At 39.1% G+C, this 18,409-nt stretch overlaps 1 protein-coding gene across 1 annotated transcript; it reads right to left on the bottom strand.

The window, feature by feature from the left end:
* Positions 1-1,968: 1,968 nt before the first annotated feature.
* LOC142985117 (uncharacterized) lies at positions 1,969-11,832 on the bottom strand. The gene is made up of 5 exons (XM_076133089.1): positions 11,702-11,832; positions 6,949-8,674; positions 4,797-4,847; positions 3,778-4,003; positions 1,969-3,195 (listed from the first exon to the last, which is right to left on the bottom strand). Exons 2-5 carry the CDS (start codon positions 8,188-8,190, stop codon positions 3,038-3,040), a joined length of 1,677 nt encoding a protein of 558 aa, XP_075989204.1. The 5' UTR covers positions 8,191-8,674; positions 11,702-11,832; the 3' UTR covers positions 1,969-3,037.
* Between the last annotated feature and the right edge of the window lie 6,577 nt (positions 11,833-18,409).

Here is an 18,409-nt window from a genome sequence, read left to right as displayed (position 1 = left end):
TTGTACTTTGGCAACATTCATTTCAGTGCCATTAACAGCAACCATAGCGAAAGCAAGATGAAAGAGTTTCAGTCATACATACAAAAGTTACATAAAGAAACATAGGTTGAGAAAAAACTTATCATTATACTATTAAACCTCTTTGGTTCACTTTAATCAGAAATCAATATTTATAAATTATTAATATTAAAGAAAATATTTACAATTACATTTTAAATTAACAACAATAAACTTACTATATATACAAATAGGTAAAAAATAAATAAAAGAAACAAGTATTAAATAGAAAAAAGAAAAAAAAAACAAAAACATGGGAAGCGCACTACGCGTCGTAGTACTCTTCCACATCGCTGTCAATCGGGAACGTTCCCAGAATGCTGGCAGCATTGCCACGTTGTATGGCAATGCTCAATCTTTGTCCCAAGAAAATGCCAGCATTCTGGTCACGGGAACTGTCGACCAGGCGTTTGGTAATATCCTTAAAGAGTAAGTGAGCGCTAGGGCCCCAAGGTCCCAGCGTCTCGACCCCAAACGGCTCAAAGACATAGTCGCCAACAAGACTACTGTATTTGCGCCGCTTGAGGTCTTCGGCAGCCGCAGCAGCAGCTCCAGCAGCACCGGCCGTCCTTAGAAGATGAGACGGCGCAAGGGTGTCGACGCAAGTTGCATCCCACACCAAAGGCCGACCCATCCTCCAAGGCATCAACGACATACCGTCCGGCCTCTTCCCGTCGTCGCGCGCCAGCCCATTAGGTTCTAAGATGGCTGGCATTCCGGCGGCGGCAAGAGACCGGCGAATGATGTCGTTGAGGTGTGCGTGTCGGGGTATACGACCAGAGCTCCTACCGCAGGAAAGACCATGGTGCCCAAGACGGTCGACAGCTTCCCCGCAGTGACAACGATGCGGAGAAACACTCGGAGCACCTAAACGCAGGCAAGTGGCGATGCGAAAAGTGGCATCGTCCAACTTCGTGCCTACGTTGGACGATGGGAGTGCCTGAAGCCAAAGCCCCGATTCCCACTCTCCCACAGCCAACAGGCGAGCACGCTCGGCGGGATTGGATGAAGTATTGATAAGGTTTTTCCTAACCAACCCGCAGAGCGGCGCGTCCCACTGTCTCTGGGAGGACAGGTTTCGGGGTAAATCAGTAGACGGAGCGGTCATCTTCCAAACGTTCACAGCGTCGGTCTTGCACGACACTTCAAAGTCAACCAGTGTAGGAATTAGAATTTTCCTGGTTAACTCTTCCGTGTCGTGGACAATTCTTCTGCATGATTCTTTTCGAGAGCAGGTTCTTTACAAAATTTCACCTATTTAATTTAAATTCTTAAGCCTTTAATAAATAGATTATCGTAGAATTTTACTTAACGTAAGTATTCTTTAGATTTAACGGTGATGAAAAACAGTACAGAAACATTGAATGCCTGATTAGCGTTCTATAAATACCCAGTTTTTGAGGTAATGCAAGGTATACAACATTATAGTTAGCGTAGTTGGCCTTAAGCTTAACTTCTCTTTCATTAGGTACGGTAGGAGCCTAATGTACAGTAGTGGGACATTTCACTAATTATATCAGCTCAGCTTGACCTTTTCTTCCAAACTATGTTGGAGCCAGCTTCCAGTCTCACCGGATGCAACTGAATACAACTGTTTGGAGCGAGCTATCTATCGGACCTACACAACCCAGTTACCTGGGATTTAACACGATACCCTTCGGTAAGACCGGTTACGTTAGGAGACTAGTGCACAGCAGTGGGACATTTCACTAATTAAATTACATAAAAACTATGTTTGATGAAATAAAACAATAATAAATCAAGCATAATAATATATTTGTTCGTAAAAAAGTGTAAATAATATGTGCATTAGTTTAAATCAAATATTAATATGAAAATATCTACATGATGTTGATTTGAAATCAATAAATTATTTAAAAAATACAACTCTTTTTAAAAAAATAACTATAAGGCAGTTTGACAGCTGTCATATCAAGTTTTGGCGCCAAAATGGTTATGTTTTGAGCGGAAAACTTCTGTCTCGCTTTTCAGTTATGTAATTTTACGTTTTTAAAGAAATGCAATCGGATACACTGTATAGAAGGCGAATTTCGTGAAAAGAAATACTAAAATCTAGGAAACAATGACTTTAGAAGTAGTCATTATGATTTATTCGAAATGAATTTAAATGAAGCAAGTTAGGGCACGATCCTTTGTATGTTAGCAAGTTATAGACGCATTATATTTCAAGCTTCTTATTCATAAACATTTATTTTTAAAAAGAAGACTGTATATATCAAACGTCAATATTTTTACTTGCAAATTAAAGACCATAGACTATTCACTAGAGATCGATCAAGCCTTAAAAAATAACCCTGCGGACTTTAAGCTAAATCTTAAACATTTTAAATCTCAAATGCTTTCGTATATAATTTTCTGCCCTTACAAAATTCAAAACTGATGGGAAACTGTAGTGCAATAAGTCATGACTGAGTGTGAGGTTTCCAAAGACGATGTCCAGCCGTCCAGGATAGAGCGAAGTGGAGGAGAAAGATTAGAAAGTCTGACTGAGTGAGAGAGAGAGAGAAAGAGAGAGGGGGGGGGGGGGAAGAGCGAGAGAAATACAAAATCCATGAGTCTGATCCCATATGGGATTCATAGCATGGAAGATAGAGAAAGAGAGAGAGAAAGAAAGGAAGAGAGAGAGTTCTATCAGTCCTTTATCTCCTCAAGCATCATGATCTCCGTCACGATCATGATCCTGCATGTCATGACAGTAATATTAGATAGTATGTCCCCACTACCATATGGGACTCAAAGCAGAGAGTAGCAAAGAGAGGGCGAGAGATAGAGAGAGAGACAAGATCTATCAGTTCTTCATGTTGGTCATCATCATGCGCTTTCTGTCATGTTAGTAAAATTAAAAAGCCTGCCCCTACTACCATATGGAATTCATAGCATGGAAGATAGAGAGAGAGAGACAAAGAGAGGGCGAGAGAGAGAGAGAGAGAAATACAAAATCTATCAGTTCTTTCTTTTCTTAATCATCATGATCATCATTGCTGCCTCCTCCGTCATCGTCATGCGCGTCTTGCATGTCATGATGAGCACCTCCACAGCACGAGCAACACAGCGCCGTCACACAGGCTGCTAACATAGCCCAGCCACATTTGCCCATACCCCCCTGCTGCTGTTGTTCTAGGGAGCAGAATAAAAAGATTAATGAAGACTGCTTACGTGGCGCAGAGGTTACCGTTCTATATTTTTAATCGTTTGGTTAGCGGTCAACCTTGTTCAAGCCACCCGATAAGGCTTTTGACGTGGCTTAACGACTGTTATCTTAGTAGAGAACTAGAGGAGCCATTTTTTTCGTGCCCTCCGAAGCACAGAGACATTCAAATACAACTATGGAATGAGACACATCTATAGAATGATCGCACCAACGGTTGCTTAACCTAGAGTTGTCCAAAGAGGTGTATTTAACCCACAGGTCGTTTACCGACCTTAAAAAACTACTGGTTATGAGCGCCTTAAAGCGTTAAGCGTTAAGGTGGTAGTGCATCGAGAGGTCGCAGGTTCGATTCCCACACGGAACCAATATTTGTGGGATTAAGAACACTTACAAATAGTTCTTTCGTATCTGGTTGTAGTTTGTGTCCGTTTGTAAAAGTCCCCGCGACACAAAAGCTCTTAGTGTAGGAATCATCTTTTTAAACAAGAGTTGTCTTTTAAACAAGACAAATGTACCAATTTTTCTATACATATTTACACTATACTTACGCTGGCCGTAACCGCCTTGTTGGGGATAGCCACCCTGTTGCGGATAGCCGCCTTGTGGTGGATAGCCGGGTGGGGGGTGATAGCCGCCCGGAGGAGGGTATCCCCCGGGAGGGTGATAGCCCCCAGGTGGAGGGTAACTGCCGTGTGGGGGGTAGCCGCCTTGTGGAGGGTACCCTTGAGGAGGATACCCCGGCGCTGGGGGTGGGTAACTTCCTGGTGGATAACCCTGGGAAAAGATAAGCATTTATTACCGTTTCAAAATACATACGAGTATATATTTTGTTAACTAAGGTCAATTTGGGTTACTGAATCATTTGGGTAACATTGAACGTGGGAATTTGAACTAGTTTCGATTATTTTTTCATATGAAACCAACACAATTGATAAAGGTTTATTTGAGTTTTGCAAACTTTTATCAATTGTATTGGTTTCATATGAAGTAATAATCGAAACTTGTTCAAATTCCCACGTTCAATGTTACCCAAATGATTCTAAGTTACCCAAGTTGACTGTACAGAAAATCTACAAATTAAACTTAGACGCTGATCTGATTTTCATTCATAAATTGTTGGTAGCTATTCAGTTGTTGATAGTTGGTAGAAAATTGCACCTCTCGAATCGACATTAGGTCTTTTATATTAATTTCAGACCTATATACTAATTGGGAATCAAACTATGCTACTGATTGATTTTAATATAAACTGAATTTGGCGACAGCAAGCGTGCCACACTGTCCTCGCTCGACCCACACTGGCTAAGGTGGTTGCCACGCCACTACCAGTGAATCGGGAGGTCGTAGGATCGATTCCCACACGGAACAATTATTTGTACGATCCAAAAATAGTTGTTTGGCATCTGGTTGTACTTTGTGTCCGTTGTTTGTATAATTGTAAAAGTCCCCGCGACACAAGAGCTTAGTCCGGGAGTTGTCTTTAAATTAAAATAAGAAAAAACACTTTCAGTGTGAATAGCCTATTAAAATAATATTTGTTAAGTGAAATTAATATAATATTTGTTACCGGTGGCGGTGGTCCGTATGGTCCATATTGTTGCTGCCTCCCTGCTCCCGGCTACACATATACAACAACAAAACATAAATAAATATAACCCATTACTGTCCCACTGCTGGACAAGGGCCCTCTTCCGAAATAAGGAAGGGTACCAATCGAATAGAATGTGAAAGGGACGATTTAGTCAAGTCTTATATAATACTAGCGGACCCCACAGACGTTGTCCTGTCTACACGTTACTAATAAATTAAAAAAACATTGTCCAGCGGACAAAATTGTGAATCTAACTAAGATCCCCTTGAACACACACAAAAAATTTCATCAAAATCGGTCCAGTCGTTTAAGAGAAGTTCAGTGACATACACACTTACAGAAGAATTATATATATAAAGATAACGTATAATAAACACGCAAAGCGAGAGTTTGAAACTTATTTACTACTCGTAAATTTTTTAAGAACTAAACTTTAGTAGTTTATGCTATTGTACTAGGGTTGCCATCTTAAAATTTGGAAAACCGGACAAGACGCGTGAAAACCCCGGATTTTAGAGTCCGAAAGCCGGACATGTCAACAAAACGAGCAACCACGACGGGAGGAGTGGGGGAACGGTGAATATACTTGGTTCGTCGGTTGATCGTGGTGTGCGAGCATAGTTCGTGTCTCGCAGGCGGCCCAAATTATTTTTATTTATTATTTTTTTAAAACCCAGACTACAAATGAAACCTTCCCCGGACGCTCCCCGGATGCCCTCTATACTAGGACAAATCCGGGGAGACCCGGACGGATGGCAACCCTATATTGTACAAAGATAAAAACTCGCTTTTAATTTTAAACTTGCATACCTGTATAGCTTTTATGCCGTTACCGCAGCTTTTTATATGGTTTAACAAGCAAGATGATATAGTAACCAGTTTAATTTGTATCCATTGTAAAGTCCTTAAAATGAATAGTAATCACAAAATTAAATTAGCCCTAAAATAGACAGATCATAGCGGTTATATTCTTCAAAATGAAGCGAAATTATTTTGTAGGGATCGTAGCAAGTGACATCCTTTGCTCTCTGCCTACTACTATGGAGAAAGGGCATGATTATACCTATTTAATTAAATAATATCAATAGTGGAGGTCACCACACGCGGCGCTACGGTTATTGCGGCGAGGTGACCACGTTAAGCACTGCGACAAACGTACAGTTCATGTTATGCTAGTCTGATCTTATGTATAACTTACATTGTTCTCTGTTCTGTGATGTAAATTATGCTATTGTAAATATATTATTATGCTTGTAAACTTTCACATTTTGATGTTATTTTTTGTATTTATCTATAATTAGGATATGCATGATTGTTAAACATATTTTAAGCCGAATGGCTTGTTATTTCGTCAGTAAAATAACAATTTACCATATATTGTCATGAACTTTTCATGACATTACAATTAAGAAGATGCATAGACAAGGAGGAATAGAGTGGTAGGAAAAAGAGTTTTATAATAAACTGCTTTGCGTCGTAGATCTACGAATGCTGATCACAAGGATTTGGATTCGATTCCCAAGTTGGGCGAAGTGCTATTGATCTTTATAATTAGTATTAGATTACTCTCAATAATTGCCTGGTATATAACAGTAGGCTCCCCTCCTATTATATAGGATTTACATTGTAAATAGCGAAACGAGGATGTATTTCATAAATTTCTTTCCATTTTGAGTATATAACAGGCGAGATATTAAGTATGAATGTAGACTTCAAACTTAAAAACTTTCACGTTGCATGTTTTTTTTCTTAAGACAGAATTAGTATTTACAAAATAAGTAAAAAATATAGCCGAGTTGTCGTTTACCAACTTATACCACTCACCTATTTTTTTCTTATATTAATCCTACAATAGTAAAAAAAATACTTCGTGAGCCTTAATGTAATATTCCACCCACTTTTCGAAGCTATAAAAATAATTATTACTTGTTCCAACGGTGACGGAAAACATCGTGATGCAACCTTACATGTCTGAGAGTTATTTAACACATTTCATTAGAGCATACAAAGTCCCCAATCCACACTTGATCAGCATGGTTGACTCAAAGACACTATTCCCTCATTACGGAAGACGCTTGCCCAGCAGTGGGACAACTATGGGTAAAATAAGTGATTAATATGTACTTACCATGCCCAACGGTAAAGGAACAGGTAAAAACGTTGGTGCATTGACTCCTGCACCGACATTCCGTTCAGTATTATCCCGATCAAACATATGTCCTTGAGCGACCGTCTGTTGAGCATGCTCTTGTGTTAACGGCGACCCATCTAAGTTCTGCGTGGCCTCGTTCTGCGTTGCCTGGTCTTGATGAGTTGCCTGGGGTAGGTTAGGAGAAGATGCCTGGTCTGGATGATGAGTTGTCTGGTCTTGAGGGGGAATCGCCTGTGGCAGGTTAGTTAAAGGTGCCTGGTCTTGGTTGTGAGGTGCTTTAGGCAGGTTCGAAGATGATGCTTCGGGTAGGATATCTGAAGAAGCCTTATCTTGAAGAGTTGCATGGGACAAGTTAGGTGAAGATGCCTGGTCTTGAAGGTGAGTTGCCTGCAGCAGATTAGACGAAGGTGTCTGGTCTTGGTAGGAAGTTGTTTGCGGCAGTGTAGGTAATGATGCCAGGTCTTGATGAAGAGTAGCCTGGAGTAGGCTAGGTGAAAATGCAGGGTCTTGATGAGTTCCCTGCGGCAGGTTAGATAATGATGCCAATTCTTGAATGTGAGGTGCTTTGGGCAGGTTAGAAGAAGATACTTGGGGTAGGATATCTGAAGAAGCCTTGTCTTGAAGACTTGTCTGGTCTTGAGGGTGAGTTGTCTGGGGCAGGTTGAGTAAAGTTTCCTGGTCTTGATGTACTTGATTAGTGTCCTGGGGCAAATCAAGTAGAGATGCCAGGTCTTGGCGTTGAGCTGCTTGCGACAGGTTAGGTAAAGATGACTGGTCTTGGTTGTAAGTTGCCTGGAGTAGGCTAGGTGAAAATGCAGGGTCTTGATGAGTAGCCTGCGGCAGGCCAGGTATAGATGCATGGTCCTGAAGGTCAGTGTCCTGGGGCAGGTTGGGTGAAGATATCTGGTCTTGTAGGTAAGTTGCCTGGGACAAGTTATTTGAAAAGGCCTGGTCTTGGTCGTGAGTTGCCTGCTGCAGTATATCTGAAGAAACCTTGTCTTGATGAGTTGTCTCGTCTTGATGATGAGTTGCTTCTGGCAGGTTATCTGAGGAAGCCTTGCCTTGATGAGTCGTCTGAGACAATTTAGGTGAAGTTGCCTGGTCTACTTTATGAGATGCCTGGTCTTGATGATGAGTTCCCTGGGGCAGAGGTGAAGATGCAGGTCCATCATGCTTAGCTTCTATTGACGATGCCGAACTTGTGCTAGATTGAGTCATTGTATCAACTATCTGACTATCTTAAATGACTGACTGCTTCCGTGGCGCGGTTTATAGTATAAACGTCTTAGCTTCGAAAAGTTCGAGCAAAAACTTTCTGGAGTTTTTTGTTAGGAAGTTGAGGTTGAAGATCTCCGTGCTTCGGAGAGCACGTAAAGCCGTCGGTTCTGTGCGTGACCTCTCACTGGTGGTGTTCGTCACACGCACTATGAGAGTGATGTAATACAGAGTGTATCTGTGTTCACACTTGGACACTATATTGTCCTGCATCGTTGGCTTGTTTTAAGTAAATTAGCCGCCGTAGCCAAATATCGGCTAGGAGGACATTATTATAAGTTTGACTTAAATTAGTCAATGATTTCATTTTTAATCTTCACTAGGGTGATGAAGTTAATTTCGTTTGCCAGTTTGACCATAGATAGTTGTCAGTCGAGCTGACCGTCCGTTCCTTGAAAAGTAAATACTTGTAGTAGCTGAGTTTTTCCTGAAAAATTAAAGGTTTTTTTTATTTTTTTTATCGTATGGTTAGTGGTCAACCTATTGTCAAAGTTGTTCTATCCGCCCGAAAGGCCTTTGACATGGCTTTACGGTAGATATCTGGCAACAACCGAGACTGATGTTTTACGTGCCCTCCGAAGCACGGAGATGCTCAGCTTAGTTACCAATATGCCGTCACCAATCTATACAATGACCGTGACCGTGTTTACCGACCGTGACTCGTTTTGATCGCTCACAGCCATGAGCGCCAAATTAAAAAAAAAAAAATTATTTTGTAAATTTCGATCACTGGTTTCTCGCCCATAGCCAGTTGCGCTAACCGGTCGGTAAACGATCTGTGGGTTAAGCAAATCTTGGCGCGGTCATTCCATAGATGGGTGACCGCATAGTGGTATTTGAACTGGGCGTCTCCGTGCTTCGGAGGGCACGTAAAAAGTCGGTCCCGGTTGTTGTCAATTAAGATAACAGTCGTTAAGCCACGTCAAAGACCTTCGGGCGGCTGGAACAACTTTGACACTAGGTTGACCACTAACCATACGATAAGAAGAAGAAGACTGGTTTCTCGTTAAAATCGAATAAATATTTGTGTGATAATCGAGTATCTGTTCTGGATTTCTAAATGTGTCTATATAAATACACTCAGCGGCAGAAAAAGTGGCCCAAAGTAAAACTACGAAAAACCTTTTTATAATAACAATACATGGTTATTATTTTGGCTATAACTATTAGTTAAACAGTTTATACACAAGTTTAGTTAGAATTTACACTAAATAGTCGTAATTTTTTTATCATAAATGGGAAATTTAAAAAATACAGCTTATTTCGAAATAGCTTGTTGAAAGTACCAGTAGTATTGGTATGTGTTATTCATCTGTAAAAAATCATCAGTCATTCATTCACCATCGGTTATTCATTCACCATCGGTCATTCATTCACCATCGGTCATTCATTCACCATCGGTCATTCATTCACCATCGGTCATTCATTCATCATCGGTCATTCATTCACCATCGGTCAATCATTCATCATCGGTCATTCATTCACCATCGGTCATTCATTCACCATCGGCCATTCATTCACTATCGGTCATTTATTCACCATCGGTCACTTATTCACCATCGGTCATTCATTCACCATCGGTCATTCGTTCATCATCGGTCATTCGTTCACCATTGCTCATTCAGTCACCATCGGTCAATCATTCACCATCGGTCACTCATTTGTCATCGGTCATTCATCCATCATCGGTCATTCATTCATCATCGGTCATTAATTCAACATCGGTCATTCATTCATCATCGGTCATTCACTCATCATCGGTCATTTATTCACCATCGGTCATTCATTCACTACCGGTCATTCATACACCATCGGTCATACATTCACCATCGGTAATTTACTCCCTATCAGTCATTCATCCACTATCGATCATTCGTTTGTCATCAGGCATTCATTCATCATTAGTCATTCATCATCGGTCATTCATTTAACATCAGTCATGCAAACTCCCCAACCTGCACTTGGTCAGCGTGGTGGACTCAAGGCCTAACCCCTCCCCCCTCCCTACATCTCGGGAGGGGATCCTTGGATATTAATTACTAAATTTATAATTATTTATTACTAGCTGACTCGCGCAACTTCACTTGCGTCATATAAGAGAGAATGGGTCAGAATTTTCCATATTTTTGTAACACTTTTTACTCTTACCTACTCTGCTCCTATTTGTGATGTATAAATATGCTTTTTTTTCACGAAAAATATTCTCAAAATTATTTATATCTCTTAATATAACGAAGTCGCGCTAAGGCATATCTGCCATTAAAACAGTTGCCATGGCAACGGAATTTTGTTTATTCAATATCATTATAATATTTATTTTTCGCGACTTCGTTGAATTTTCTGAATTTTCCCGGGAAATGCGTCATTTTCCCGCGGTAAAAAGTAGCCTATGTCCTTTCTCGGGTATCAAAATATCTCCATACCAAATTTCATGCAAATTGGTTCAATAGTTTAGACGTGATTGAGTAGCAGACAGACAGACAGACAGACAGACAGACAGACAGACAGACAGACAGACAGACAGACAGAGTTACTTTCGCATTTATAATATTAGTATGGATTAATATTATGCAACTGCACGTTTGGCACAGTGGTTTAAGCGGTCACCTCGCCGCAACAACCGTAGCGCCGCAAGTGGTTGGTTCGAATCTTACCCGAGACAAATCTTTACGAGTAGGTATTTGTTCTGAGCTTGGTTGTCAATTTTTCTATAAAAGTATGTATTTAGATGCATATAAGTATGTTTATCAGTTATCTGGTTACAGTACAAGCTCTGCTTAGTTCGGAATCAAATGACCGTGTGTGAGTTGTCCAATAATATTTTATATTATTTATTATGTTTTGTTTGCAGGTGAGACAGAACTACATAAAGCGAAGATTGCTGACAATATACAGAGCGTTGGAGAGAATGTCCCAGTCTGGCTTCAATCTAGATAGACTAGAAGTATTTACTAAACTTAGAACTATCTAAATATAATATAACTTTAAAAGGTGACTGACTGACTGACCCCCGGTTTCTGAGGTACATTTAGCTTAGTTTATCTATTCAATAGCGTTTAAACTCATATACAAAAAACGCTATTGTAAAACTACCGCTAAATGTACTCAAAACCGGGGGTTAGTGATCTATCAACGCACAGCACAAACCACTGGACGGATCGGACTGAAATTTCTCATGCAGGTAGATGTTATGACGTAGACATCCGCTAAGAAAGGATTTTGATCAATTATCCCCCCAAAGGGATAAAGTAGGGGATGGAAGTTTGTATGAAAATTCCGACCTAAGTCACAAAGCACGCGGACGACGTCGCGGGCTTGTGTAGGTATCTATATAAGTATGTATTCTTCTTTAGAAGTATATAAGTATGTTTATCAGTTGTCTGGTTACAGTACAAGCTCTGCTTAGTTTGTAATCTGATGCCCGTGTGTGAGTTGTCCAATAATATTTATTTACCTGATTCTCCATTTCTATAACAAATATGAGGACGTTAATAACACGAGAATTTTCAACATATTTGGCGCCATTTATTTTTTATTTATTTATATTTCGGTGTCAGCATGACTCCCTCCAAAAATGGAGAACTTAACCTCCAAATTTTGACTTTAATTTATTGATAGAAGATGACAGTGCCCATAGATCAATAGCAATAAAATTATTTTTCCGTGGAGGTTTTTCCGTGGATGGCTATACATACCAAGCTCCTCTGTGTTTCGGAAGACACGTCTAATTGTAGGTCCCGGCTGTCATTTTCAAAGATCTTTAACAGTCGTTAACAGTAGTCAGAAGCTTGAAAGTCTGTCAAACAGTCTTACCGTTGGATATTGTATTATAAGCTAGGTAACTGTGTTGTGGAGGTCAGATAGACAGTCGCTGCATGTAAAATACTGGTATTCAGCTGCATCCGGTGAGACTGGAAGCTGACTTCAATGTACGTCAGGCTGGCCCGGCCCCATGGAATTTAATAATGAGATTGTTATCAATCCAATGTACCCGGGTATACTAATATATGTAACACCTTCATTTTCAATGTAACTCTTTTTAAAAGAAATTACGTGCACTTCTTAGTGGCCGGGCCAGCCTGACGTTTTCAGCCCGGCCACCTTGTTTCCCACTAATCTACAAAAAATACTGGCAATATTGTGCTACAGATGAAATGTACCCTATAATTTATGCATATGTAACACAAAATCGAATCCTAAAATGCAATAGCATACGAAATATTAGCGGTTGCAGGTGGCCGGGCTGAAATTATTTCGTTAATATAAAACAGTAAAACTGCAACACCTACCAAAAACTAATACCAGTACATAATGAGATATAGAGATATAGAATACATGTAACGCTTTCATTTTAAATTATAATAAATATTTAGAAAAAATAATCACTTGAAATTATATTTCAGCCCGGCCACCTAAAAGCGGTAAGATTCCCTAAAATCTTATGCCAATTTGTACAGTAAAACCTGATACAGCTATGAAATGAAAGTTACATTCGTTTCGTTTTAGTCGTATACCTTTAAGCCTTCTGTTTGACTAGATTATCAAAATCTGAGAAACTTGCCGAAGAGTGACTATCATTTATTAACTAATTTCAGGACATTTGGTTTGTTGAGTGTAAGAAGTGCACGTAATTTCTTTTAAAAAGAGTTACATTGAAAATGAAGGTGTTACATATATTAGTATACCCGGGTACATTGGATTGATAACAATCTCATTATTAAATTCCATGGGGCCGGGCCAGCCTGACGTACATTGACTTCAACATAGTTGGAAGAAAGACTAGATTGAAAACTGTACTCTAGATACATTTTGCTAAGACAACTTAGTTATTGGACTTTTTATAATACTCATAATGCCCCACTGCTGGGCAAGGCTCTTCTCCCGTAATGAGAGAGGGGTTAGGCCTTAACTCTACCACACTGCCCAATAGTGGGTTGGAGACTCCATTCCTTCAAGAGCTGTGTTAAACAACTGTCAGACATGTCATTCATCACGAGGTTTTCCTTCACCGTTATAACAAGTGATCATTATTTCACTAAGAAAAGTAATAGGTGTTTGGAACTTCCACTTGCGTGGGACGCGAATTTTTAATTTATATTATATATAGCCGTAAAAAATTATATGTCGACGCATAACAAAAGTGCTTTGACACTAACTGTTTTAAAATGTTACAGTAAATTTGTTATATACAGATAACACGCTAATGAGACGTCTCATTAACATAACATTTGAATAAACTAGTCTTATTATTACAGTTGCGAATATTTGCGAAAATATGCCACTACTGTCCGACCGAGTGGTATAAGTTGATACCTCCCACGCAAGTGGTCGAGAGTTCGAATCCATCACACCAATGACTTTTCCAAGTTATGTGTGTATCTATACTAATATAATAAAGCTGAAGAGTTTGTTTGTTTGTTTGTTTGTTTGTTTGAACGCGCTAATCTCAGGAACTACTAATCCGATTTGAAAAATTCTTTCAGTGTTAGATAGCCCATTTATCGAGGAAGGTTATAGGCTATATAACATCACGCTACGACCAATAGGAGCGGAGTAGCAACGAGAAATGTTACAAAAACGGGAAAAATTATGACGCATTCTTTCTTATGTGACGCAAGCGAAGTTGCGCGGGTCAGCTAGTTATAAATAACTAGCTGACCCGCGCAACTTCACTTGCGTCCAATAAGAGAGAATGGGTGAAATTTTTCCCCGTTTTTATAACATTAATTACCTATGTCCTTTCTCGGGTATCAAAATATCTCCATACCAAATTTCATGCGAATAGGTTTAGTAGTTTAGGCGTGATTGAGTAGCAGACAGACAGACAGAGTTACTTTCGCATTTATAATATTAGTATGGTTGATCACTTGTTATATCGGTGAAGGAAAACATTGTGATGAATGACATGTCTGACTGTTGTTTAACACAGCTCTTGAATGAATGCAAAGTCCACAACCCGCACCTGATCACCGAGGTGGACTCAAGTCTAAGCCTTCAACACTTTTACATTATAACTCCGGGCATTCCTCAAGAATTTCTAAACTCCGTTAATTCAAGAATAACTGGAAAAGATGACAAGATGTATGGATGTGGATGAAGCAAGGGAAGTTTGTAAGAACACATCACTTGGAAAAGTCATTGGTGTGTTGCCTCGGGTTCGAACCGTCAACCACTTACGTGAGAGGTGCAAGTTTCTAAAGCACTCTGAGGTAAGGTTTCCTTCCTAACGAGGTATGGTTAGGCCTTGAGTCCACCACACTGACCAAGTGCAGGGACTTTGTATACCTTCAAGAACTGTTCTAAAGAACTCTCAGGCATGCAAGGTTGCATCACAATGTTTTCCTTCACCGTTGTAACAAGTGATCATTATTTCTAATACACACATCACTTGGAAAAGGCTATCACTGCTTCTTTCTTATATACTCAGGTGGAAAATAAAACAAAAGAGCTATAATTTAAATAAAATATTGCTTTATTAAAAATAATTGGAGGATAATACATTCTAGGAAAATAACTGTGCACAAGACAGCGCACGGTAAAGTAAATGTCTAACTAACAAACGTCGAATAAGCTCTATCTCTCGTATGGTTAGTGGTCAACCTAGTGTCAAAGTTGTTCAAGCCGCCCGAAAGGCCTTTGACATGGCTTAACGACTGTTATCTTAATAGACAACAACCGGGACCGACTTTATACGTGCCCTCCGAAGTACGGAGACGCTCAGTTCAAATACCACTATGCAGTCACCCATATATAGAATGACCGCACTAAAGGTTGCTTAACCCACAGATTGTTTACTGACCGGTGAGCGCAACTGGCTATGAGCGTCTCATTACTTATGTTACAGTTAAAAATTATAATGCAACGAGTCTTAAACGCGATTGAAAATTAAAGATTACAATTTGTGTACAAGTCACGAGAGTTTCAAATATTATGTTGGGGAAAAAGTCTTTTCGCATTATAGTATGTATGAACTTGTAATAAAATCTCTTTGGCTTCAACAATCACAAATGAGTACACAGTTCATTAGGTTTCTTTCAGTGAGCTCGTGAGGTACACAAATATCGAGCTTTTTTGTGTAGAGAAAAGATTTTATTACAAGTTCATACATACTATAATGCGAAAAGACTTTTTCCCCGACCTAATATAAGCGAAGACAAAACACTGTATAACTAATCAGACCTTACACCACGTTTATTAGTAAGAAATAATATAATTATAATATCCTAACGACTGATGTCAATAATAAAAACAATCTTAGCGATTAAAAAGAGTGTCCAGGAGTTTGTTGGCAGCTCTTCTCATTGGCGCTACCTTCCGAACTGGCGGTAAATTCACTCTCTGTATCATTGACTATCATAAGTGTCAGCATTTGACCTAAATTAATAAATGATTTGATTTTGATTTTAAACCGACTTTAAAGAAAGAAGGAGGTTTTTAATTCCTCTTTTTTTGTATTAATTTGTTTTAAGAATTATAATTTTATAGTTATATTATTGACACCAGTCGTCACTCGATTTTGCATTAAAATTAATATCTTAATACTTGTAACAGGATTTTCACTTAAAAATACATCAATTCGATTTGTAATACAATTTTAAATGCAAAGCAAATAAAAATAAAATTATCTTAAATTATTAAAATAATCTAGAAATAGCTTAGTCGACCAGTTTTTGATAAATACTGTACAAAATATAATTATTGAGAAATAATTTATACTAATATGATAAACTCAAAAGTTTGTTTCGCTTTCGAATCTCAATTGCTAAACCAATTTTGATGAAATTTTGCAAATAGATAGTTAAAAAGTCAAATTGACTTTTTTCTAAAAGCAACCATTTAGCGACTTAAATAAGGAATAAAATTTGCCTAATTCTTAATATCTTGCAAAATTGTATCAATATCAGTTCAGTAGCTTAGTTGTGCTAGTGTAAAAAAATCTGAGTTTCACATTTATAATATTAGTATCAACTAAGTTAATCCCGCGACTCTACCTGAGGTACATATGTACAACCACGCCTTTTTCCCCTAGTGGTAGGCAGAGAGCAGAGAACGCCACTTGGTACGATCCTTACAAACTTCCCTTGCTTCATTCACATACATACATGTTGTCATACAGGACCGCCGGTTACGAACACCTGACCTTTTTAATCATGTATAAAGTCCTAGCTGACCCGCGCAACTTCGCTTACGTCACATAAGAGGTCATAATTTTCCCCGTTTTTGTAACATTTTTCACTGGTACTCTGCTCCTATTGGTCGTAGCGTGATGTTATATAGCCTATAGCCGTCCTCAATAAACAGGCTATCTAACAGTAAAACAATTTTTCAATTCGCACCGGTAGTTCCTGAGATTAGCGCGTTCAAACAAACAAACTCTTCAGCTTTATAATATTAGTATAGATTTGTATATTAATACAATGTATTTCGAAGCTAAAGTTTTGCATAATACATAAATGGCAGGTTTCAAAATAACTTGCGAAACTTACAATGTATTTAAAATGTTATTTCGTAAGCTACATAACATCTTACGAAGAATATAATATTAATTTTTCGTACGGTTAGTGGTCAACCTAGTGTCAAAGTTGTTCAAGCCCGGAAGGCCTTTGACATAACTTAACGGGTCTATCCCACTAGTCCCGTTGAGTTGTCCCGTGACGGGACAACTGCCACTATTTTGTCCCAGTTGTCCCGTGGCGGGACAAGTGACACTGTTTTGGTGCCAGTTGTCCCGTTGCAGAAAAATCACGGGACTAATGGGACAGACGGAAGGGTCAAAACAACTGGTTCCATTGAGTTGTTGTGTGACAACAGGTACTTGGTACTCTGGTAAGATAGCAGATGTTATACAAACTACGACGTTTTAAAAAAGGTAGATATCTCAAATGGAATATGCACTATACTTGCGTAGATAAATTGTAAAACCAAAGGTATTTAAACCTATATCTTAGTAATAATACTCAAAGTGTACACAGGGATAGTTACCGGATTGTGTCCCATTCCATCTTTGTTATACTAAAACTGTCTAAAATGGTCTCTGCGAGTTTGCCTACTATACAAGCCTAAATGGTAAAAAAAAACTTCTTGTGAATTTAAAGTTTACATAGATAAGCGTACAATTCATCATCTGCTAGTACCAAAGTACCAAGTACCTGTTGTCACACAACAACTCAATGGAACCAGTTGTTTTGACCCTTCCGTCTGTCCCATTAGTCCCGTGATTTTTCTGCAACGGGACAACTGGCACCAAAACAGTGTCACTTGTCCCGCCACGGGACAACTGGGACAAAATAGTGGCAGTTGTCCCGTCACGGGACAACTCAACGGGACTAGTGGGATAGACCCAACTTAACGACTGTTATCTTAATTGACAACCACCGGAACCGTCTTTTTAAAACAAAGACGCTCAGCTCAAATACGACTAAGTGGTCACCCATCTATGGAATGACCGCGCCAAGGTTTGCTTAACCCACAGATCGTTTACCGACCGGTGAGCGCAACTGGCTATGAGCGCCTCATAGGATTAGCAGTATTATACATTGTATCTCAAGTGTATTACAAACGAGTGGAGTCACAGGACAAATCTATATAACAGTAGTAATTAATAAAAACCGGTCAAGGATACAATAAACTAAGCAAATAAGAATAAAACATGAAATATATAATATTATACGGGAACTAACAAAATCAAACATTTAATTTAGACTACCTTCCGACTTAAATAAATAAATATAAAATAAATATAAATAAATATTATTGGACAATTCACACATGGTCATTTGATTCCAAACCAAGCAGAGCTTGTACTATGGTAACCAAATAACTGATAAACGTACTTATATACTTCTAAATACATACTTATATAGATAAATTGACATCCAGGCTCAGAACAAATACTCGTGCTCATCACACAAAGATTTGTCCCGGGTAGGATTCGAACCCACCACACGCGGCGCTACGGTTGTTGCGGCGAGGTGACCGCTTAAACCACTGCGCCAAACGTGCAGTTAACTTGCGACGAAACAAAAATAAATATTACAATATTACAATATTACGCATTTTATACCCGAAAGTGTATGAAATACACCCACGTTTCGCCATTAACAATGTTAGTTCCATGTAATAGGGGGCGAGCGTGTCATATACCGGACACGTTACCAAACAC

Source organism: Anticarsia gemmatalis, chromosome 29 (genome assembly GCF_050436995.1).
Source record: "Anticarsia gemmatalis isolate Benzon Research Colony breed Stoneville strain chromosome 29, ilAntGemm2 primary, whole genome shotgun sequence".
NCBI classification, from domain to species: domain Eukaryota; kingdom Metazoa; phylum Arthropoda; class Insecta; order Lepidoptera; family Erebidae; genus Anticarsia; species Anticarsia gemmatalis.
Note: the sequence above shows the minus strand (reverse complement) of the source record. Positions and strands in the feature narration are given on the sequence as shown.

What these genes read in the sequence shown, in the direction of transcription:
- LOC142985117 (XM_076133089.1), bottom strand. Translation starts at nt 8,190, where the DNA reads ATGACTCAATCTAGCACAAGTTCGGCATCGTCAATAGAAGCTAAGCAT. An exon ending in TTCCTTTACCGTTGGGCATG is followed by an intron (nt 4,848 to 6,948) that starts GTAAGTACATAT and finishes GTATATGTGTAG; the next exon opens with CCGGGAGCAGGGAGGCAGCA. An exon ending in CATACGGACCACCGCCACCG is followed by an intron (nt 4,004 to 4,796) that starts GTAACAAATATT and finishes ATCTTTTCCCAG; the next exon opens with GGTTATCCACCAGGAAGTTA.